Raw genomic sequence first — 24,886 nt, 5'->3', positions numbered from 1 at the left:
TATCAAAGCCCATGATTGGAAGAACTTTTTTTTTTTTTTTATACAATGGTGGAGGTGAGAAGAGAGTGATGAGAGTGTTGATGAAAAGGGAAGATTTATGCAGCAAGATCTTTCAATTACAGGTGGACCAACATTTAAGATAGAATGGATCTCAGACTGTCTGCACAAACCCCTTCATTTTACAGAAGTGGAACAGTAAGGCCCAAAGTGGGTGAATTATTCTCATTTAAACCTAAATTTAATTTAATAATTTGAGTAGGGAATCGCCATTTCTAAGTAGAGTTTCCAAATTTAGCAATGTTTACATGTCTACATTCCCTCCAAAACCTGTTGGATAAGTAAAAATGCACAGGTTTGGCATAGGAAAGAATGTGTAATAAAATATTAAGTGGATATATTTTGTTTAGAAACCTCTGTCTTGATTTCTCGAAACTACTAAGGGAAAGGATCAAAATATAATGTATCTCATAGCATAAGCATGTTTACAAGAGCATATAGCATCTTTCTTGTGGCCCGTGGAACATGGGGCTCCCCTTTCTACAGGGGGTTGACGGGGCAGAAAGGCAGTTTTATCCCTTAGAATGGCAGAGATAGGACTGGGTGAGGAGCAGTCCATTTATGAACTTGAATGTGATCAAAGAAAACGTTTATTGAGCTCTTACTCTGTGCCAAGTTTTTTTTGTATTGTTTTGTTTTGGCCATGCCTGGTGGCTTGCGGGATGTTAGTTCCCCCACCAGGGATTGAACCTGGGCCCCAGCAGTGAAAGTGTTGAGTCCTAACCACTGGACTGCCAGGGAATTCCTGTGCCAAGTATTGTATTACCAATAGGTAGTGTACTGTCTGATTGGTAAGATATGATATACACTAAGGAAATTATGTAGTTCTTGTGAGTATAAATATACATGTTAACAATAATTAACACCTTCTGTTGGCAAATGTAGAAGGATAATATTTTGATGTATTAACTGAAATGTTTTCCCTTCTCAGTAATTCTTGTTACCTGTGAACCTCTTCCCCTACAGCCTTTCTTGGCACACTGCGTTGGGGATGGGATTATACTACAGAACAAAAGAGGAAAATTCTTGCCTTTTGAGTTTCAAAACCTGAAATCTTGGCAAAAACAATATGTTTGGAAGAAAAATAGATCTGGAAATGGTCATAGTATTTTCCTACTCCTAAAATAAGATAAAACCAGGAAAAAAAAAAACAAACAAACAACTGGTGGCGGGGAGAGGTGAGAGCAAAAGCAGAAGAGCCAGACCCTTGACTGGGTCACTAAGCAGAGGCCTGTACTCCATTCCCTCTGCCCTGACTCCCTCTGGCTGAGATCCCACTGCAGAGGAGAAACAGTAGACACTCCAGGGGAAATCCTGTCATCCAAGATGAGAATCTGTGGCCAGAAGCCGTCCCCCAGCCACCTGCTGCTGCCTCCAGGCTCGGGTGAAACCTCACAGACCCCAGACCCTTACGGTCATTCACCTAGCATTTTACTGAGACAGCAGAGAAGAACGTCTGGCTAGGAAAGCATATCAGGATGGAGAGGACCCGAGATGGCCTAAAAGTTCCCCCCACGTGCCATGGAGTTCAGGGAAAGAACGAAATATTTTCTAAGTGCCCAAGAGTATTGAAAGAGTACTGAAAGATCTTGTGGCCAGGGATTAGGAGGACACAGCGGTGACTTAGGGGGAACAGGAGCACTGCAGGATGACACTCAATTCAGCCAACACCAGCAAGGACTCATGGGAATCCCTGGACTGGTGTCTACTCCCAACTTACTCTCCCAAGCCCATGCTAATACACTCTGAAAGCCCCCTAGATCTACATGAATACCCCAGGTTGGTGATCTCATTAGATAATTATCCATCCCCCAAAAAAAGCCCCCAGGTTCCTCACAAACCCAGTCCCACCCATGCATCCATATTTAACCAGCTTCCTTCAGAAATATTCTTGCAGGGTTCAACTAAATCCCCCACGCTACCAGCACAAATACTTCCCCCCATCCCCCCATTCTTAGGATGTAAAGACCAGACAACATAGTCTGTGCAGCAGCCCATGGTGCATCAGAAGAGAGAGAAGAGTAAGGTCTACAGTGATCCTGGGTTCCTGCTACATAAAAGATCTCTCTTCGGAGCTCAGCCATTAAATCTAGAACCTGACTATAAAAGTGGGGGAAGTTTCTCTTCCAAACTCTCCTCTCCCCCTCAGCCCCTAGGTCGGCCCTTTTCCCACCTCTGTGTCCCTCTTATAAAGTCCTCTCACTATCTCCCCATTGCAACCTGAAACCCATTCACATAAAAGTAAGTGACTTGGAATAGTCTGAGGTTTAACTTCCCCTCCTTCTTTGCTCCCACAGCTAATCAGTTGTTAAATTTATCTCCTTGCTACCTTTCCTTTGCTTTTCATTATCTGGGAGTGCTGTTCTCTGACTATCCCCTCTTCTCAGTCCAGGAACACGGTGGACTTGCACTTCCCCTCTTTCTTGAAGTTCATCATGGCCAGCCATGGTGACTCGCTTTGGCCAAAAAAATGTGGGCAGGGATGACATGCTGCTTCTCCTGGAAGTATTTAATTGCCGTATGTGACACTACAGCACTTTCTTCTTCTGACCATTGGAACCAGCAACATTCTAGCTGTTGGAGGCTCTGTTGATCTGATTCCCAGTGTCCAAGTCTATGTACAAGGACTTGTAATGTGAGCAAGAAATAAACATTTGTTTAACTAATTCACTGGTTGTTACTGAATCTGTTGGAAAAGATTAACAAGAGGACACGACCCCCCATTGACCCATGAGCTGGACCAGGGCAACTGGAGGCTTCTCACCCCTCCCCTGTCCTTATAATGTATGCTCTGCCCACAGTTACCACAGTGGGAGCCATTTTCAAGGATGCAGCCTTGAGATAGTAATGTGTTGTTGATACCATCTGGACTGAATACATGACTGAATCCACGTAAGGCCTCTATATAAACTTTTAAGATCCTGGAGGGTGGGTACAGAGATCTACTTATCTTGCGGCTGCCCAAGATAAGCCTTGTATGTTAAGTTCCCTTGCTTATTAAAACTGCCACCTACCAATCTGAGTGGCCTGCCTCTTTCTTCAGTCTCTCCTTGCTCTCTCTACAGGAGCCAGCTTCAGATTTCACCTGGGAAATTCCTCAGGCTGTGAACCAGCAGCATCATAATCTTGCCCATCCTAACATACCTGGGCTACTGTTGGGTTTCAGGCTCTCATCACTTCTCATCTGAGCTCTAACACAGGCTACTCGAAGTGTGCTCTGTACACAGGTGTCAATCCACAAGATATCGCTGGTCTGCAATTAGGCAAGTACAGAAATTGAGAATAAACATTTAGAAATTCATATAACAATTCAACTGATTAACTTTATCTGTTAACTCTAATAATAAATATTTGGGGGGCTTCCCTGGTGGCGCAGTGGTTGAGAATCTGCCTGATAATGCAGGGGACACGGGTTCGAGCCCTGGTCTGGGAAGATCCCACATGCCGCGGAGCAACTAGGCCCGTGAGCCACAACTACTGAGCCTGCACGTCTGGAGCCTGTGCTCCGCAACAAGAGAGGCCGCGACAGTGAGAGGCACGCGCACCGCGATGAAGAGTGGCCCCTGCTCGCCGCAACTAGGGAAAGCCCTTGCACAGAAATGAAGACCCAACACAGCCAAAAATAAATAAATAAATAAAATTTAAAAATAAATAAATAAATAAATAAATAAATAAATAAATATTTGGGCTTGTAGTCCCCCCAAATCTTAGCACTAGGCCTTTCCATGGGGTCCTACAAAAATGCTTGTCAAATTAAATTGGATCAAAGCTTCATGATCAAGAAATAGAATTATGGCAGGATTCTAAGCAATAGAAAGCATATCTGGGGGATATTTATGGTGCAAGACCCTTCCTCATGGAGGGTGAAATCATCATTTAAAAGTTCCCTGTGTCTACTCTTTGTACCAGCACAAAATTTAGCTCCAACAAGCAAAGAAACTTTCTGAGCTCTTTCTCATTTAACATTAATTATGGTTTTAGGTTTGCCTACATAACAGCATGGAGATGATCGTATTTATTCTTTGGAATAAAACTTATAAATATATTGCCTATGAATATGATTTTCCAAATTATCCGCACACAGCTTGACATTTTGATACATTTGTTCAAGAGTCCAAGAGGATAATGTAACTGATCCCTAAATCACTAATAAACTCCCTCCAGGACTAAGTAGAGCTAATTTTTTTCTTCCCAAAGCCTGTTTGACACACATTCATATATTTCTCTGCACCATACAAGATTCTGAAAAGAACAGTGGGCTAGATGTTAAGAGACCTGGTCTCGTCCTCATGACCCACTCACTTGTACTACATGAAGCTGTTGCTTAACCACTTGGTGCCCTAATTTCTCCACCTACTGAATAAGCATAATAAATTAATAATAGCAAGTAAATAATATCAGCTCTGTTGTGAGAATCAAAATAAAGAGTACTGAAGCGCTTGGTAGTGAATAAATTGCTTTACAATTATCATTTACCATTTATATGTAATACTGCCTTGTAACATTCTCAGTTATCTTGTACACATAGATTTTCTCCTTTTAAGCCAGAAAATAAGTCTTTGAGAGGTGCATTGTGTAATATTTCTCTGTATCCTGTCCAATGTTCAGTCCTTTGGGACAAATAATATACATACAATGATTGTTTGAAAATTGTGTAATTTACCAAAAGTTGTTGAACCCCTTCACCGTTAAGTAAACCGCATAAACTTCAGACTTCATACACTGCATGATGGGTATTCCTCACTCACATTGGCAACAGTCTTTTAGAGTTTTGGCTAGCAGAGTTGTAATTGGCTATCTGAGCTCCTTGAGAGCACAGGTCATACCTCATTAACCTTTGTTACTTCAGCACTTACCACAGTCATCTAAGCACAGAAGAAGAACAGTTAATGTCTGAAGATAAATTAGCATGTTAATAAGTTAGTACACTTTAATTAAATGCTTCCTTAATAGTACCTCCATTTAGTACCCTGAAATCTAAAAAGCCAATCTTTGTTTGATTTTAGTTAAATTGATTTTTAATCCTCCAGAATCATCTAAACATTTTAAAAGCAGACCCGTCCAATAAGTCACGTGATTTTCCCACACTCTTCCTTTAGTGAGCCCAAGCAAGTTCTTACTCAAAGATCATTAAGCAGATTAGGCTGCAGGAGTGCCGGTGGTAAGGAATGGGACAGCTCTTGGTCTGAAAGGAGGGAAAATTGTACTGATTGTTCAGAATACGACACTACTCTGCATATATAAACAGTCAAGGTAAAATACAGCAGATGAATAAAGTGCTTCTGTCTAGAAGAACTATAAACTTTGGCAGGAACCACTGTGCTGCAGCAGTGAAAGGCCTCCTGCTGGGGCTGCAATGGAAAAAGTGACCTCAGAGAGGAATTCAGAACTAAAATGCTCAGAAAGAGAAGATGAAATATCATGAAGTTTTGGTTAAGTCACTTGGTTCCAGGAATATAACAGTGTAAAGCTGTTTCAGTTTTTTAAAAAACTGCAGATTACATGAACTTTGTAGATTACTATTCTATTCTAGTTGTAGCTTAGAATTCCAAAGTGCCTCCACCCTCATGTTCTTCACAAGAGATCTGTGGTGTTTAGGAACACATTCTCCTAGAGAGGCCCAGGCAAGGAAGCAAAATAAGTCAGTCTGGAGTCATTGGACCTAGATCACTCAGCATTCTACTAAGCCGTCCCAGCACAGAGGGTGCACTGACTAGGGACCCCAAAATACAAAGGCAAAGACAGCACTAGAGAGGAATCATCGCATACGCTTTCCCCCATCCTGCTCCCATCTAGAGAGGGCTTCCCTTTAACGGAGAAGTTTATAGGTATAACAGCAGCAGTTTATGTCTCTCACCACTGGGATTTAGCCAGTTCAATGAGTGTTTCAGAGCTGGGATCTCCTGCTAGGTGATCTGCTCTTGAAATTTTATCTAATATATTAGGCTTTTGCAAGGAAAAAATGAAATACATCATGGCATATGGATATGAACAAAACCATAATCTAGGAAAAAACACCCACCCGCCCTGGCCCCAAACAAGCTTTGATTTTTAAATATAGATTTATATTTTGAGTAAAGCATGAATCAAGTCACATATTTAATGTCAGTAGAGAGCGTAATTTTAGAGTCATGCCAGAAAGAAAAAGGGAGGGGGGTATGAGCACATAAAACTTATTTATATTTTTATTTATGCTATTTCCCACAGATTGAAAATAAACTTTCAAGAGCACCACTTCTCAAGTTAATTCATTCCTGAAGTCTGAAAATTTTGTGCTTATTTAGCAGTGCCCTCTGGTGTCCAAATGGATCATTTTAGTTTGCCTTCAGGCAAAAAGTAAACCATTATACAATTAAACAAGTCTACAATCAGCATTCATTCATTCACCAAATATTTATTGAGCACTTTGTATATGCCAGTGTGTGGAAGGTGGTGGGATACACAGATGTATAAAAAAAGACATGGTTTGTTATGACTTATATGTGGAATCTAAAAAATAAAATGAACTAGTGAATATAACAAAACAGAAACAGACTCAGAGATACAGAGAACAGACTAGTGGTTACCAGTGGGGAGAGGGAAGGAGGGAGGGGCAAAACAGGGGTAGGGGATTAATAAAATAAATATGTAAAATAAATATGCAACAAGGATACATGTACAGCACAAGGAAATATAGCCATTATGCTGTAATAACTTTAAATGGAGTATAATCTATAAAAATATTGAATCACTATGTTGTACACCTGAAACTACTGATAAAATATAATACTGCAGATCAACTATACTTCAATTAAAAAATTTTTTTAAAGACACAGTTCTTTGTTCTGTTCTTAAGGAGCCCATAGTCTAACAAGAAAGACAAATGTAAATGCAATTACAAAGTTACTTGATCACACAAAAGAAATCACTTTACCTATTTTTCACTAAAATGAGACTGACAGAGCTGGGTCGTCTCCATTCCCAAACTGTTCTGGACCATTACTCACACTAGCAGGTATCTGGCTGGCTTTGGACAGAACAACTTCCGTCAAGTACACAGGGAACATTCTGAAAAAGAGTAGACATCCCAGGACATACAGTGAGATTAAGACCTAGTTTTAAAGATTTCTGTAAGAAAGCGCCTTTCACAGTCAAGACACTTCTGGTCTTGTAGTTACAGAGGCCCACTGGTCACCAGATCTGACACACAAATCTAACATTCATTAAGCCTTACATTTCTTTCTGAAAATGCAGACTGTTTTTCTAGCACTGTAATGAAAGGCCTCAAAAGGAATCAAATGGCAGAGACGCTAAGAACTGATCATAAACTGTTTTCGGATCCTTAGATCTGTAAATTGCTGCCTAGGGTTACACAAACCCATATTGTTCTGAATTGGTGCATCTTCAGGCCTTCTGGGGAAGCAGAGGGAGTCTGAAGGAGTTGCCAAGACCTTCCATCAAGAAGAAAAGTAAAATTCAAAAAATACCAAAGGAAAGGAGTTCAGCAACTACTATAGATCAAGAATGATGCTTTATACAATTTTGTAATTTTCCTACTTTTGGTCATTTTTCCATTCTTGTTATTGTTGTTTTCCAGCGTAATTAGCCGTGACTTGCTCCTAATCAACAGAATATGGCAAAGGTGACAGGATGTACATGACTACGTTACACGATATTAGGAGGTCCATCTTGCTGACTCTCTCTCCCTCACTGGCTTTGAGGAAACAACCAGTTGTGCTGGCAAGGCTCATGTGGCAAAGAGGGTGGTATCCTACCAATAGCCCACTAAGCTGAAATCCTCAGTACAAGCGCCCACAGAGAACAGAAAGCTGCTATCAACCACGTGAGTGAAAAAGCAGGTCCTTCCCCAGTGAAGCCTCAGATGACACTGCAGCCCTGGCCAACACCTGGACTGCAACCTTACAAAGGACCCAAATTGGAGATATTAAATGTGTGCTATTTTAAGTTGCTAAGTTTGTGGTAACATTAGTATGCAACAATAGGTAACTAATATAGATCTCAGGACACTGTTTTATTTTAAAACATTTTTATTATAAAAGTAATACAAATAGAGAAAAACTAAAATATTGAAGAAAGACAAAGTCATCCATTTCATGCCCTGCCATCCTATTATAACCAGTTAGTAATTTATTTTGTCATCTTTTTATTATATACTTGGTGTGTTATTTATAGCCATAGTCATACACATTCATATACTTTTGTATCTTGCTTTTTGTTACTAAATATTTTCTCATGTTTTTCAGTATATTCATTACTAATTTTTAATGGGTACATAACACACCATTCATTAGCTATATATGTTCATTGACTATTTCCCCAGACCAGTGGTTGGCAAACTATGGCCCTGTATTTGCAAATAAGTTTTATTGGAATACAGCCATATCCATTCATTTAGATACTGTTTATGGTTATTTTTGTCGTACAAACAGCAGAGCTGAGAAGTTGTGAGAAAGCCTATATGACCTGAAAAACCTAAAATATTTCCTTTCTGACCCTTTCCAGAAAAATTTTGCTGACCCTTGGCTTAAACTTTTAAGTCATTTATAATTTGGATTATTATATGCCCCAAAATGTCACTTGAAACATCTTTGTGCATATAATTGTTTATACTTTAGGCAACTTAATTGGGAGGTATTAACAAAAGTGGAAAAACTGGGTTTACTTAAGAAAGATGTTTTTAAGGTTAACACTGTCCCCTACTATCTCTCTTGTAATATTGTAGCTATGATACAGTACAGGTGGTGGTAATAAGAATGGAAAAAAAAGACCCAGTACTCTTGTAGGTAGCAATTCTCTGGTCCCTATTAATCTAGACATGTAATTTTACACTCTGGATGAGCATATTTTTAGTTTTGATTTAAAGTCAACCAAAGAGGGAAGTGACAGTAATTGCAACAAGAAAAAAACCAATTGAAAGAATACTTTTTATTGGGGATGAAAAAGCAGACTAAAGTAAACTCCCCAGGTGTCAAGGTGTACCTGAAATGCCATTCTAGGCTAGCTGTAGTGACCAAAAGGCACTGAGAGGGTTGGGTAAGGGAAAGAGGTGGCAGTCTCAACAATGTTCTACCCTTCTGAACACACCCTAGGCATAAACTTGTATACAACTATAATTAAACTGTCTCCAGATGAGAAAGTTCTAGAGCAACTACCCTATATTTTTGAATAAAATAAATTCTTCTATCTGGGAAAGTTTTATTCTTCAAAAAGAAAACTTATGGAATGGGACCAGCTAAGTCAACCCTGACTATCTCTGAGATAAAAGATGAATCAGGCTGATGGGTCTCAATCCAATCTTGTGTGAATAAAGCAAGCATCGGGAAGTATAGGTGTCATCTTCTAAGGGAAATATTCTGCAACATAAAAAAAAAAAAAAAAAGATAAGGATGGACCTTTTCCCCAATAGATAATATAATTTAAAAGCAAAACTAGGAAGATATGTAATGTGATTATCCCAATTATGCCAACAATGTATGTAAAGAGATCATATAAAACACATTTATTTATTAAATTGTTCCTGTAAAAATGTCAACCAATTTAACATTTCCTTAAAGAAGTGTTTAAGTGTTCTTAAAACTATTATAAGCCTTTCCATTCCATCCCAGTTACTCATCAAATCATTAAATGCATCATGACTTCATGAAGTACTCTGGGAAACTATGAAATTTTCTGTAGAGTAGGGAAGTCAAATTATTTTTGTGAAAACAGCTAGGAACATGTTACTTTGAACAGAACATAGCCATTTCTGAGGTATGAAAAACCAAGTCATTTTTTTTCTTGAATGTTCATATTGCAAAAGAAGTGATGGTTCTGTAAATGGATTGATTCACACTTAAAATCATGTCATAACTTTCTTCTTTTTTCAATGTTTACTGATAGTTGCCCCAAAACTGACCTGAGGATCTGGCAGCATAAATCCATCAGTAAGTTTGTAATAGACTATTGTGGAGTCAGACTCCACTATGGCCAAAGTAAAAGACATCGGCAAATCTGGATCACCTTGCAATTTTCGAGATGCCTTCAAGATCTCCCTTATCCTGAAAACAAAGTCACAACACATTTAGCGTTCACAATCACTCAATTAATAATAAGATCAAATACTGTAAAATCTTGGAGAAGAGGTAGGCAATAACATTATATCCATAATGCGGACTCAGGAAATGTATGAAGGCTCAAATATAAACATTTAAAGTTGTCTTCTTATACAGAAAATCTTGCAAATAAGAGCTATCTACTGACTTTCAGTCCTTCTCTTTTGTATTCACCCATCTCTCCTGATCATCATACCTGAGAGAATCAAAACTGCATTTAGCAACCAACAGGATGGGACACTAACAGTACTTAGTGCATCTAAATTAGCTAAAGATCTCGGTTACTCATTTTTCCAATTTTCCAACTTGGTATCTTACAGTGGAACAATTTGGTATTCAGGTTTGTTGTTTTTTGTTTGTTTTTTTTAAATTATTTATTTATTTATTTTTGGCTGTGATGGGTCTTCGTTTCTGTGCGAGGGCTCTCTCTAGTTGCGGCAAGCGGGGGCCACTCTTCATAGCGGTGCGCGGGCCTCTCATTATCGCGGCCTCTCTTGTTGCGGAGCACAGGCTCCAGACGCGCAGGCTCAGTAGTTGTGGCTCACGGGCCCAGTTGCTCCGCGGCATGTGGGATCTTCCCAGACCAGGGCTCGAACCTGTGTCCCCTGCATTGGCAGGTAGACTCTCAACCACTGCACCACCAGGGAAGCCCCTGGTTTTTTTTTAAATAGACTATAATAAACATTTCCCCATGTTTCTACTGGTGTTAATAATTACAACCTTTATATGGCTATATAATATTCTATTGCCTCCTAATTTATCCAATCATTCCCCTATTGCTGTAAAGTTCTTTCAGGTTTTTTGTGAGGAGGAGGGTGTTAATATAAAGCTGTAATAATCATCTTTCTGCAGGTAGTTGTTTCTTTTTATATAATTCTGTTGGGTCTTTCCAGGTATCAGAATTATTAGATATGAATATAGATATTTTTGTGGCTCTTAATATGTATTCTGTTACTTAATAAAAGCTAAAAGAAAAATATAGAGAGAAAATACTTTTTTGTAAAATTATATATCAAACATCAATGTTATAAAGGATTTCAGTTTGCTTGCTGTGGAAAATAATCTACTAAATCCAATATCTAGGTCTTCAAAGGACTATAAGCTTTTGTTTACCACAAACTAAAAATCCTTATTACCTACTCAATAAAACCTGTATTCAATAATTCAGTAAAATATAACCTCCAGAGGAGCTTTCTTAAAAAGGCAAATAAAAAATGATCAGTTGTTTTTTCATGAAGCTAACCAATTTTCCAGGAATTGGAAAAAGATTTACTAGCATATTAACATGATACAACTGAATACATAAATAACTCAATACTATATTCTCTTTAACAAAAGTCTGATTTGTGCCCTTAAATTCTACTCCCAACCCTAAGTAAAAATTCTTGTGATTCTTCACCCATCCTACTAGCTGCTGAATCTATAAAGTATCTAAAAAGAAAAGTCTCTGCTTTGAAATATTCTTCCTATAGTAATTATAATGCTTTTTTAAAAACCTGTGGTGGAGACAAGATTTTAAAAGTGATTTAAAACAGCAATAAACTTCTAGAAAAGCTGAAATTAAATTGTTCTTGCTAAACTATCATTTAGTCACTGCATATGTTACAGAGTGATAACTGGTTTCTTAAAACAGTCACAAAAAGCTGCTTACCTACTATCATTTAAATTTCACAGGTATGTAATCAGATAAGGAGAGAATGAGTTTCTAAGTTTGCTTCCTCATAGTCAAACCATTTCTAAAATGACCTTGAAAGAGTCAATTCAACAATATGGTAATACTGCTAATACTGGATAAATAAAATGTTTACCTGACAAAATCTTAATTCCTTTTCAAGAGTCAGCAAAGCATCATCTTCTCTCTGAAGTCTTCCCTGCCACCTTTCCCCAACCCTACAGAGGCACCTTGTGCAAACCTACATTACTGCAATCACTACCTTGTATTTATATTTACATCTAAGTGTCTGTTTTCCACTGGATTGTACCCATTTTGAGGGTCAAAGCTTTTTAAAAAAAATTGTTGGGCTTCCCTGGTGGCGCAGTGGTTGAGAATCTGCCTGCCAATGCAGGGGACACGGGTTCGAGCCCTGGTTGGGGAAGATCCCACATGCCGCGGAGCAACTAGGCCCGTGAGCCACAACTATTGAGCCTGCGCGTCTGGAGCCTGTGCTCCGCAACCAGAGAGGCCGCAACAGTGAGAGGCCTGTGCACCGTGATGAAGAGTGGCCCCCACTTGCTGCAAGTAGAGAAAGCCCTTGCACAGAAACGAAGACCCAACACAGCCAAAAATTAATTAATTAACTAAAAAAAGAAAAAAAGATTTCTGGGAAAAAAAAATTGTTAATGCTCAATATGTAGTAGAATACTTGGGTAGAATGAATGCGGCTTTTTTTTTTTCTTATAATATTTATTTATTTATTTACTTCATTTATTTTGTGCCAGATCTTAGTTGCGGCATGCAGGATCTTTAGTTGCGGCATGTGGACTCTTAGTTGCAGCACGCATGTGAGATCTAGTTCCCCGACCAGGGATCGAACCCGGGCCCCCTGCATTGGGAGGGCAAAGTCTTATCCACTGGACCACCAGGGAAGTCCTGGAATGAGGCTTTTAGAATGAAGGTTTCCATATGGCTATAACTAACTCTTCAGACATATAAACTTTAAAATATTTCTGATAAACATTTTTCTAAAATTTATTATGCAATTCAATTACACTAAATAAAAGTTAAACTTGTCTTGACAGCTCAGGATCATCATTTTTGGTACTTATTATTGTAGATGACAGTGGTAGATGGTGTACCAAAGAACTCCTTAGAATTTAATTTCTTAAAAGTATCTGATATTTGCTTGCTTTTTGTTCATCAAAACAGTCACATTGTTTTATCATTTGTCTCTATACCAGGGCTTGGCAAACTATGGTCACCTGTTTTCTATGGCTCATGAGCTAAGAATAATCTTTACTACATCTTTAAATGGTACATTTTGAATGGTCATATAAGTACCTACATAATAGCCTCGATTTTGCCACTCTGTCCGCAAAGCCCAACATATTTACTATCTAGCCCTTTAAGAAAAGGTTTGCTGACCCCTACTCTACATTACAAAAAAGGTTAAGGAGGCTTCCCTGGTGGCACACTGGTTAAGAATCTGCCTGCCAATGCAGGGGACATGGGTTTGAGCCCTGGTCTGGGAAGATCCCACATGCCGCGGAGCAACTAAGCCCGTGTGCCACAACTACTGAGCCTGTGCTCTAGAGCCCTCGAGCCACAACTACTGAGCCTGCATGCCACAACTACTGAAGCCTGCACGCCTAGAGCCCGTGCTCCGCAACAAGAGAAGCCACCGCAATGAAAAGCCCACGCACCGCAACAAAGAGTAGCCCCCGCTCGCCGCAACTAGAGAAAGCCCGCGCACAGCAACGAAGACCAATGCAGCCAAAAATAAAAATAAATAAATAAATTTATTTATTTTTAAAAAAAGGTTAAGAATAAAAATGGTAAGATATGATCACCAAGGCAGTGTTCCTTTTTTTGTTTCAATATTATTTATTCAAAAGTCAGCACAGAAGGAGGTTCCACTTCTAATGAGGATATAAAAGATTTCAAAAGACCACCATTCCTATGATAATAAAGAGAAAACACCTGATTTGCTTAACAATATGCCATTTTCCTTTAATGCCATAAAAGAGAGGTAAACACAAAGAAGTTTAAAGGAACTAAATTCCAATGAGCAATGAGCCCTTCCAGGGTAAAGTAGAGACCAAGACACAGCCACTTCCATCCCTGAGGGCAACTGCTAAGTCTGGCCACAGTGGTTGGAGGAGTAAGCCAGTCATACGCAAGCAACTTTATTGGGATCAGGAGAAAACAGCACGACTTGTAAAAATGGCACATGAACTGGCATAGTGGAATGGAATCTTAAAAGACACCAATCTCTCCAGTTCACCAACTCTCACTCATGGGACTTTTGCTGTGTTTAAGCAACAGCATGAGAAGCTGGGGAAGGGACTGGAAAATGGCAAGCAAGCCCTAATCACTAAGCCCTGCTGAAGAGAGGGCTGATCCCATTCTGAAGACATTTGAAACCAAGAAGAGAACTGAGATAACTAAAGCTGCAATTCTGCCATGATTCCTCTTGACTTCTGATTTGATTGACTAAATTAGACACTAACTCTACCTGCCAGATAGAGGAAAGGATGAGCTCTTTGGAGGCGGGGAGTAGAATCGACATCCGTCTATCAACATCAGTCTCTTTTTCATACACAATGTCCAGCATCCAGTGAAAAACTCTAAGCTATGTGAAGAAGCAGGAAAATATATCTAATAATCAAGAGCAAAAAGTCAATACAAGATGACTGTCAGAAAACTAAGGCTGTTGAAAAACAGATGTTGGAATTAGTAAAGACTCTAAAATAACTATAATAAATGTTATAGTATTGAGGAAAAAAACAGACAAAATGGGTGACAAGATGAAAAATATAAGCAAAAAAATGAAAATTCTAAAGAAAATGAACATTCTAGAATTTAAAAATGTATTTTCAAAGTATTGACTAGGCTTAATGGTAGATTAGACACAGCAGAAGAAAGGATTTAGTGAACCTGAAAATAGGTCACAAGAAACTTAATTGAAGTACAAAGAGAAATTTTTTTTTCTTTAAATAAAACATCAGAGGCCTTTGATGCAATATCAGTTTAACATACGTGTAAACAGAATTACAGAGGAAAATAAGGAGAGAATGGTGTGTGTCTTAGTCCGTTCAGGCTGCTATAACAAAATACCACAGACCAGGCAGCTTATAAACAACAGATATTTATTTCTCAGGGTTCTGGAGGCTGGGAAGTCCCAGATCAAGGCACCAGCATGGTCTCATTCTGGAGGAGGTCCTCTTCGTGGCTCATAGCCAGCACCTTCTTACCGTGTCCTCACATGGTAAAAGGGGCAAGGGATCTCTGTAAGGTCTCTCTCTCTTTTTTTTTTAATAAGGCCCACCCGGATAATCCAGGGAAATCTCCCAATCACAAGATCCTTAACTTAATCTCATCTGCAAAATCTCTTTTGCCATAACATATTCACAGATTTCTGGGATTAGGCTGTGGGCACTGTCAACTACAAATTGGCACTTGCCATTAGCACTTGCCATCCACCTCTACAAGGATTAAATCATGTGCTACTGCAGCTGCTGACTTTCCACACCCCCTGAAAGGAGTTCAGTGTGGAGAGCAGAAATGAGGCACTCTGTGCTCTGGGAAAAACTAGCAGAACAGGTCTTCCAATAATTAGATACTTTCAGGAGCTGATTTTATGAGCCCAATTCTTGTATCTCCTCATATCTAGAAAAGCACTAAAATCCTTCATGGTGACGTCTGCTCCTTGTGACTAGCAGAAACCTTCTGCAAAAAATATGTGCTTATCTTCTTTGGAGAAATGTCTATTTAGGTCTTCTGCCCATTTTTGGATTGGGTTGTTCGTTTTTTTGTTATTGAGCTGCATGAGCTGCTTGTAAATCTTGGAGATTAATCCTTTGTCAGTTGCTTCATTTAATGGAATATTACTCAGCTATAAAAAGAAATGAAATGGAGGTATTTGTAATGAGGTGGATGGAGTTAGAGTCTGTCATACAGAGTGAAGTAAGTCAGAAAGAGAAAAACAAATACAGTATGCTAACACATATATACGGAATCTAAGGAAAAAAAAAAAAGGCCATGAAGAACCTAGTGGCAAGACGGGAATAAAGACACAGACCTACTAGAGAATGGACTTGAGGATATGGGGAGGGGGTGGGGTGAGATGTGACAGGGTAAGAGAGTGTCATGGACATATATACACTACCAAATGTAAAATAGATAGCTAGTGGGAAGCAGCCGCATAGCACAGGGAGATCAGCTCGGTGCTTTGTGACCACCTAGAGGGGTGGGATGGGGAGGGTGGGAGGGAGGGAGATGCAAGAGGGAAGAGAAATGGGAACATATTGTATATGTATAACTGATTCACTTTGTTATAAATCAGAAGCTAACACACCATTGTAAGGCAATTATACTTCAATAAAGATGTTTAAAAAAAAAAATGTGCTTAATTGCAAGTACTCCCCCTTCACCAAAATCACATATATACTGACCTTCCCCCCTACCTCTTTGGAGCAGTTTCTCAGAGCTATCTGAAATGTGAGGTCTTTTTTTAAGGCACTCATTCCATTTATGAGGGCTCCACCATCATGGCTTAAGCACCTCCAAAGGTCCCACCTCCTAATACTATCATTTTCAGGGCTTAGGATTTCAACATATGAAACATAGGGGATACATTCAGACTATAGCAGTATAGAAGAAACAGCTGAGACTTTTCCAAAATTGTTGTCTCTGAATGTAAAGTGTCTCTTTTACAGACAGCATGTAGTTGGATCTTGTTTTTATATCCAGTCTTATAATTTCTGTCCTTTGATTGGAGTATTTAATCCATTCACATTTAAAATTAATACTGATATTGTTGGATTTATATCTGCCATTTTGCTATTTGTTTTCTATATATCACATGTCTTTTTTGTTCCTCTGTTCCTCCTTTACCACCTTCTTTTGTAATAAATTGATGTTTTCTAGTGTACCATTTTAATTTTAATTTGTGTTGACCCCTGAACAACACAGATTTGAACTATGCAGGTCCAATTATACGTGGATTTTTTTTCAATAAATATGTACTATAGTGCTACATGATCCCTGTTTGGTTAAACCTGCGGATGCAGAACTGTGGATACAGAGGGTCAACTGTAAAGTTACACTTGGATTTTCAACTGTGCAGAGGATTGGCACCTCTAACCCCTGCATTGTTCAAAGGTCAACTGTACTTTTTCGAGTTTCTTAGTGGTGGTTCTAGAGATCACTATAATGTATCTTTTTTTTTTTTTTTTTTTTTAAACATCTTTATTGAAGTATAATTGCCTTACAATAGTGTGTTAGCTTCTGCTTTATAACAAAGTGAATCAGTTATACATATACAATATGTTCCCATTTCTCTTCCCTCTTGCATCTCCCTCCCTCCCACCCTCCCCATCCCACCCCTCTAGGTGGTCACAAAGCACCGAGCTGATCTCCCTGTGCTATGCGGCTGCTTCCCACTAGCTATCTATTTTACATTTGGTAGTGTATATATGTCCATGACACTCTCTTACCCTGTCACATCTCCCCCCACCCCCTCCCCATATCCTCAAGTCCATTCTCTAGTAGGTCTGTGTCTTTATTCCCGTCTTGCCACTAGGTTCTTCATGGCCTTTTTTTTTTTTTTTTCCTTAGATTCCGTATATATGTGTTAGCATACTGTATTTGTTTTTCTCTTTCTGACTTACTTCACTCTGTATGACAGACTCTAACTCCATCCACCTCATTACAAATACCTCCATTTCATTTCTTTTTACGGCTGAGTAATATTCCATTGTATATATGTGCCACATCTTCTTTATCCATTCATCTGTCGATGGACATTTAGGTTGCTTCCATGTCCTGGCTATTGTAAATAGAGCTGCAATGAACATTGTGGTACATGACACTTTTTGACCTATGGTTTTCTCAGGGTATATGCCCAGTAGTGGGATTGCTGGGTCGTATGGTAGTTCTATTTGTAGTTTTTTAAGGAACCTCCATACTGTTCTCCATAGTGGCTGTATCAATTTACATTCCCACCAACAGTGCAAGAGTGTTCCCTTTCCTCCACACCCTCTCCAGCATTTATTGTTTCTAGATTTTTTGATGATGGCCATTCTGACCGGTGTGAGATGATATCTCATTGTAGTTTTGATTTGCATTTCTCTAATGATTAATGATGTTGAGCATTCTTTCATGTGTCTGTAGGCCATCTGTATATCTTCTTTGGAGAAATGTCTATTTAGGTCTTCTGCCCATTTTTGGATTGGGTTGTTCGTTTTTTTGTTATTGAGCTGCATGAGCTGCTTGTAAATCTTGGAGATTAATCCTTTGTCAGTTGCTTCATTTGCAAATATTTTCTCCCATTCTAAGGGTTGTCTTTTGGTCTTGTTTATGGTTTCCTTTGCTGTGCAAAAGCTTTTAAGTTTCATTAGGTCCCATTTGTTTATTTGTGTTCTTATTTCCATTTCTCTGGGAGCTGGGTCAAAAAGAATCTTGCTGTGATGTATGTCATAGAGTGTTCTGCCTATGTTTTCCTCTAAGAGTTTGATAGTGTCTGGCCTTACACTTAGGTCTTTAATCCATTTGGAGTTTATTTTTGTGCATGGTGTCAGGGAGTGTTCTAATTTCATACTTTTACATGTACCTGTCCAATTTTCCCAGCACCACTTATTGAAGAGGCTGTCTTTTCTCCACTGTATATGCTTGCCTCCTTTATCAAAGACAAGGTGACCATATGTGTGTGGGTTTATCTCTGGGCTTTCTATCCTGTTCCATTGATCTATATTTCTGTTTTTGTGCCAGTACCAAACTGTCTTGATTACTGAAGCTTTGTAATATAGTCTGAAGTCAGGGAGCCTGATTCCCCCAGCTCCATTTTTCGTTCTCAAGATTGCTTTGGCTATTCGGGGTCTTTTGTGTTTCCATACAAATTGTGAAATTTTTTGTTCTAGTTCTGTGAAAAATGCCAGTGGTAGTTTGATAGGGATTGCATTGAATCTGTAGATTGCTTTGGGTAGTAGAGTCATTTTCACAATGTTGATTCTTCCAATCCAGGAACATGGTATATCTCTCCATCTATTTGTATCATCTTTAATTTCTTTCATCAGTGTCTTATAATCTTCTGCATACAGGTCTTTTGTCTCCTTAGGTAGGTTTATTCCTAGATATCTTATTCTTTTTGTTGCAATGGTAAACGGGAGTGTTTTCTTAATTTCACTTTCAGATTTTTCGTCATTAGTGTATAGAAATGCAAGAGATTTCTGTGCATTAATTTTGTATCCTGCTACTTTACCAAATTCATTGATTAGCTCTAGGAGTTTTCTGGTAGCCTCTTTAGGATTCTCTATGTATAGTATCATGTCATCTGCAAATAGTGACAGCTTTACTTCTTCTTTTCCGATTTGGATTCCTTTTATTTCTTTGTCTTCTCTGATTGCTGTGGCTAACACTTCCAAAACTATGTTGAATAATAGTGGTGAGAGTGGGCAACCTTGTCTTGTTCCTGATCTTAGTGGAAATGGTTTCAGTTTTTCACCATTGAGGACAATGTTGGCTGTGGGTTTGTCATATATGGCCTTTATTATGTTGAGGAAAGTTCCCTCTATGCCTACTTTCTGCAGGGCTTTTATCATAAATGGGTGTTGAATTTTGTCGAAAGCTTTCTCTGCATCTATTGAGATGATCATATGGTTTTTCTCCTTCAATTTGTTAATATGGTGTATCACATTGATTGATTTGCGTATATTGAAGAATCCTTGCATTCCTGGGATAAACCCCACTTGATCATGGTGTATGATCCTTTTAATGTGCTGTTGGATTCTGTTTGCGAGTATTTTGTTGAGGATTTTTGCATCTATGTTCATCAGTGATATTGGCCTGTAGTTTTCTTTCTTTGTGACATCTTTGTCTGGTTTTGGTATCAGGGTGATGGTGGCCTCGTAGAATGAGTTTGGGAGTGTTCCTCCCTCTGCAATATTTTGGAAGAGTTTGAGAAGGATAGGTGTTAGCTCTTCTCTAAATGTTTGATAGAATTCACCTGTGAAGCCATCTGGTCCTGGGCTTTTGTTTGTTGGAAGGTTTTTAATCACAGTTTCAATTTCAGTGCTTGTGATTGGTCTGTTCATATTTTCTATTTCTTCCTGGTTCAGTCTCGGCAGGTTGTGCATTTCTAAGAATCTGTCCATTTCTTCCAGGTTGTCCATTTTATTGGCATAGAGTTGCTTGTAGTAATCTCTCATGATCTTTTGTATTTCTGCAGTGTCAGTGGTTATTTCTCCTTTTTCATTTCTAATTCTATTGATCTGAGTCTTCTCCCTTTTTCTCTTGATGAGTCTGGCTAATGGTTTATCAATTTTGTTTATCTTCTCAAAGAACCAGCTTTTAGTTTCATTGATTTTTGCTATTGTTTCCTTCATTTCTTTTTCATTTATTTCTGACCTGATCTTTATAATTTCTTTCCTTCTGCTGGCTTTGGGGTTTTTTTGTTCTTCTTTCTCTAATTGCTTTAGGTGCAAGGTTAGGTTGTTTATTCGAGATGTTTCCTGTTTCTTGAGGTAGGCTTGTATTGCTATAAACTTCCCTCTTAGCACTGCTTTTGCTGCGTCCCATAGGTTTTGGGTCGTCGTATCTCCATTGTCATTTATTTCTAGGTATTTTTTGATTTCCCCTTTGATTTCTTCAGTAATCACTTCATTATTAAGTAATGTATTGTGTAGCCTCCATGTGTTTGTATTTTTTACAGATCTTTTCCTGTAATTGATATCTAGTCTCATAGCGTTGTGGTCGGAAAAGATACTTGATACGATTTCAATTTTCTTAAATTTACCAAGGTTTGATTTGTGACCCAAGATATGATCTATCCTGGAGAATGTTCCATGAGCACTTGAGAAAAATGTGTATTCTGTTGTTTTTGGGTGGAATGTCCTATAAATATCAATTAAGTCTATCTTGTTTAATGTATCATTTAAAGCTTGTGTTTCCTTATTTATTTTCATTTTGGATGATCTGTCCATTGGTGAAAGTGGGGTGTTAAAGTCCCCTACTATGATTGTGTTGCTGTCGATTTCCCCTTTTATGGCTGTTAGTACTTGCCTTATGTATTGAGGTGCTCCTATGTTGGGTGCATAAATATTTACAATTGTTATACCTTCCTCTTGGATCGATCCCTTGATCATTATATAGTGTCCTTCTTTGTCTCTTGTGATAGTCTTTATTTTAAAGTCTATTTTGTCTGATATGAGAATTGCTACTCCAGCTTTCTTTTGATTTCCATTCGCATGGAATATCTTTTTCCATCCCCTCACTTTCAGTCCGTATGTGTCTCTAGGTCTGAAGTGGGTCTCTTGTAGACAGCATATATATGGGTCTTGTTTTTGTATCCATTCAGCCAGTCTGTGTCTTTTGGTGGGAGCATTTAATCCATTTACATTCAAGGTAATTATCGATATGTATGTTCCTATTCCCATTTTCTTAAATGTTTTGGGTTTGTTATTGTAGGTGTTTTCCTTCTCTTGTGTTTCTTGCCTAGAGAAGTTCCTTTAGCATTTGTTGTAAAGCTGGTTTGGTAGTGCTGAACTCTCTCAGCTTTTGCTTGTCTGTAAAGGTTTTAATTTCTCCATCACATTTGAATGAGATCCTTGCTGGGTAGAGTAATCTTGGTTGTAGGTTCTTCTCCTTCATGACTTTAAGTATATCCTGCCACTCCCTTCTGGCTTGCAGAGTTTCTGCTGAAAGATCAGATGTTAACCTTATGGGGATTCCCTTGTGTGTTATTTGTTTTTTTTCCCTTGCTGCCTTTAATATGTTTTCCTTATATTTAATTTTTGACAGTTTGATTAATATGTGTCTTGGCGTGTTTCTCCTTGGGTTTATCCTGTATGGGACTCTCTGTGCTTCCTGGACTTGATTAACTATTTCCTTTCCCATATTAGGGAAGTTTTCAACTATAATCTCTTCAAATATTTTCTCAGTCCCTTTCTTTTTCTCTTCTTCTTCTGGGACCCCTATAATTCGAATGTTGGTGCGTTTAATGCTGTCCCAGAGGTCTCTGAGACTGTCCTCAGTTCTTTTCATTCTTTTTTCTTTATCCTGCTCTGCAGTAGTTATTTCCACCATTTTATCTTCCAGGTCACTTATCCTTTCTTCTGCCTCAGTTATTCTGCTATTGATCCCATCTAGAGTATTTTTAATTTCATTTATTGTGTTTTTCATCATTGCTTGATTCCTCTTTAGTTCTTCTACGTCCTTGTTAAATGCTTCTTGCATTTTGTCTATTCTATTTCCAAGATTTTGGATCATCCTTACTATCATTATTCTGAATTCTTTTTCAGGTAGACTACCTATTTCCTCTTCATTTGTTAAGTCTAGTGTGTTTTGACCCTGCTCCTTCATCTGCTGTGTGTTTTTCTGTCGTCTCATTTTGCTTATCTTACTGTGTTTGGGGTCTCCTTATCACAGGTTGCAGGTTTGTAGTTCCCGTTGTTTTTGGTATCTGTCCCCAGTGGCTAAGGTTGGTTCAGTGGGTTGTGTAGGCTTCCTGGTGGAGGGAACTAGTGCCTGAGCTCTGGTGGATGAGGCTGGATCTTGTCTTTCTGGCGGGCACGTCCACGTCTGGTGGTGTATTTTGGGGTGTCTGTGGCCTTATTATGATTTTAGGCAGCCTCTCTGCTAATGGATGAGGCTGTGTTCCTGTCTTGCTAGTTGTTTGGCATAGGGTGTTCAGCACTGTAGCTTGCTGGTCATTGAGTGATGCTGGGTCTTGATGTTGAGATGGAGATCTCTGAGAGATTTTTGCCGTTTGGTATTACGTGGAGCTGGGAGGTCTCTTGTGGACCAGTGTCCTGAAGTTGGCTCTCCCACCTCCGAGGTACGGCCCTGATGCCTGGCTGAAGCACCAAGAGCCTTTCGTCCACACGGCTCAGAGTAAAAGGGAGAAAAAATAGAAAGAAAGAAAGAAAGGAAGGAAGGAAGGAAGGAAGGAAGGAAGGAAGGAAGGAGGAAGGAAGGAAGGAAGGAAGGAAGGAAAGAAAGAAAGAAAGAAAAGAAAGAAAGAAGCTATAATATAGTGAAGTAAAATAAAGCTATTGTAAAGCAAAGCTATACAGACAAAATCTCCCCCAGAAGCATATACATATACACTCACAAAAAAAAAAGGAAAAGGGGAAAAATTAATATATCCTGCTCCCAAAGTCCACCTCCTGAATTTGGGATGATTCGTTGTCTATTCAGGTATTCAACAGATGCAGGCACATCAAGTTGTTTGTGGAGTTTTAATCCGCTTCTTCTGAGGCTACTGGGACAGATTTCCCCTCCTCTTCTCTGTTCGCACAGCTCCTGGGGATCAGCTTTGGATTTGGACCCGCCTCTGCGTGTAGGTCGCCTGAGGGCGTCCGTTCCCCGCCCAGACAGGACGGGGTTAAAGGAGCAGCTGCTTCGGGGACTCTGGCTCACCCAGGCCGCGGGGAGGGAGGGGTACAGAGGAGGCGGGGCGAGCCTGCGGCGTCAGAGGCCGGCGTGACGTTGCAGCAGCCTGAGGCGCGCAGTGCGTTCTCCCGGGGGATGTTGTCCATGGATCACGGGACCCTGGCAGTGGTGGGCTGCACGGGCTCCCGGGAGGGGCGGTGTGGAGAGTGACCTGTGCTCGCACACAGGCTTCTTGGAGGCGGCAGCAGCAGCCCCAGCGTCTCACGCCCGTCTCTGGGGTCCGCGCTAATAGCCGCGGCTCGCGCCAGTTTCTGGAGTTCGTTTAGGCGGCGCTCTGAATCCCCTCTCCTTGCGCGCCGCGAAACAAAGAGGCAAGAAAAAGTCTCTTGCCTCTTGGGCAGCTGCAGACTTTTTCCCGGTCTCCCTCCCAGCCAGCTGTGGTGCGCTAACCCCTTCAGGCTGTGTTCACGCCGCCAACCCCAGTCCTCTCCCTGCGATCCGACCGAAGCCCGAGCCTCCGCTCCCAGCCCCGCCCGCCCCGGTGGGGGAGCAGACAAGCCTCTCGGGCTGGTGAGCGCTGCTCGGCGCCGAGCCTCTGTGCGGGAGTCTCTCCGTTTTTCCCTCTGCGCCCCTGTTGCTATGGGATCCGCGCTGTTAGCTGCGGCTCGCGCCCGTCTCTGGAGTTTGTTTAGGCGGCGCTCTGAATCCCCTCTCCTCGCGCACCAGGAAACAGGGAAGAAAAAGTCTCTTGCCTCTTCGGCAGCTGCAGACTTTTTCCTGGACTCCCTCCCGGCTAGCTGTGGTGCGCTAACCCCTTCAGGCTGTGTTCACGCCGCCAACCCCAGTCCTCTCTCTGCGATCCGACCGAAGCCCGAGCCTCAGCTCCCAGCCCCGCCCGCCCCGGCGGCTGAGCAGACAAGCCTCTCGGGCTGGTGAGTGCTGCTCGGCGCCGAGCCTCCGTGCGGGAAGTGCGGGAATCTCTCCGCTTTGCCCTCCGCACCCCTGTGGCTGCGCTCTCCTCCGTGGCTCCGAAGCTTCCCCCCTCTGCCACCCGCAGTCTCTGCCCGCGAAGGGGCTCCTAGTGCGTGGACACCTTTCCTCCTTCACAGCTCCCTCCCACTGGTGCAGGTGCCGTCCCTATTCTTTTGTCTCTGTTATTTCTTTTTTCTTTTGTCCTACCCAAGTACGGGGGGAGTTTCTTGCCTTTTGGGAGGTCTGACGTTTTCTGCCAGCGTTCAGTGGGTGTTCTGTAGGAGCAGTTCCACGTGTAGATGTATTTCTACTGTATCTGTGGGAAGGAAGGTTATCTCCGCGTCTTACTCTTCCGCCATCTTCTCTCCTCCCCCGTATCTTAATTTATCACAATTTACCTCAGATTAATACTAATTCAATTCTAAAACAAATATAGAAACTCCAGTATAACTTTCATTCCTTTCTTCCTCCTTTGTGCTATTATTGTCATATATATTATGCCATATATTATAAACTCAATACAGTGTTATGTTATTGCTTTATACAATCTTATGTCTTTTTAAAAAGTTAAGAGGAAAAAGGATAAAAAATATATTAACCTACATATTTAATATTTCTGGTACTATTCATTTCTTCAAGTTAGTCTCTGACATCATTTCCTTGCTTCAATATAGCCCCATCCTTTGTGTTAATATTGTCATAAGTATTACTTCTTAAT

At 40.1% G+C, this 24,886-nt stretch overlaps 1 protein-coding gene across 1 annotated transcript in view; it reads right to left on the bottom strand.

Annotated features, from left to right (window-relative positions):
* Positions 1–8,967: 8,967 nt before the first annotated feature.
* The window catches only part of TSEN15 (tRNA splicing endonuclease subunit 15), a 38,430-nt gene continuing 22,511 nt past the window's right edge, over positions 8,968–24,886 (bottom strand). Inside the window, exons 4-5 of the mRNA XM_059904103.1 lie at positions 9,953–10,094; positions 8,968–9,410 (exon numbers count right to left, since the gene is read on the bottom strand). Of these exons, the coding sequence (XP_059760086.1) occupies positions 9,390–9,410; positions 9,953–10,094 (163 nt within the window). The 3' untranslated portion in view covers positions 8,968–9,389. The remainder of the gene's footprint in view (positions 9,411–9,952; positions 10,095–24,886) is intronic.

Source organism: Balaenoptera ricei, chromosome 1 (assembly GCF_028023285.1).
Source record: "Balaenoptera ricei isolate mBalRic1 chromosome 1, mBalRic1.hap2, whole genome shotgun sequence".
NCBI classification, from domain to species: Eukaryota; Metazoa; Chordata; class Mammalia; order Artiodactyla; family Balaenopteridae; genus Balaenoptera; species Balaenoptera ricei.
This window is presented reverse-complemented; position numbering and strand designations above follow the sequence as displayed.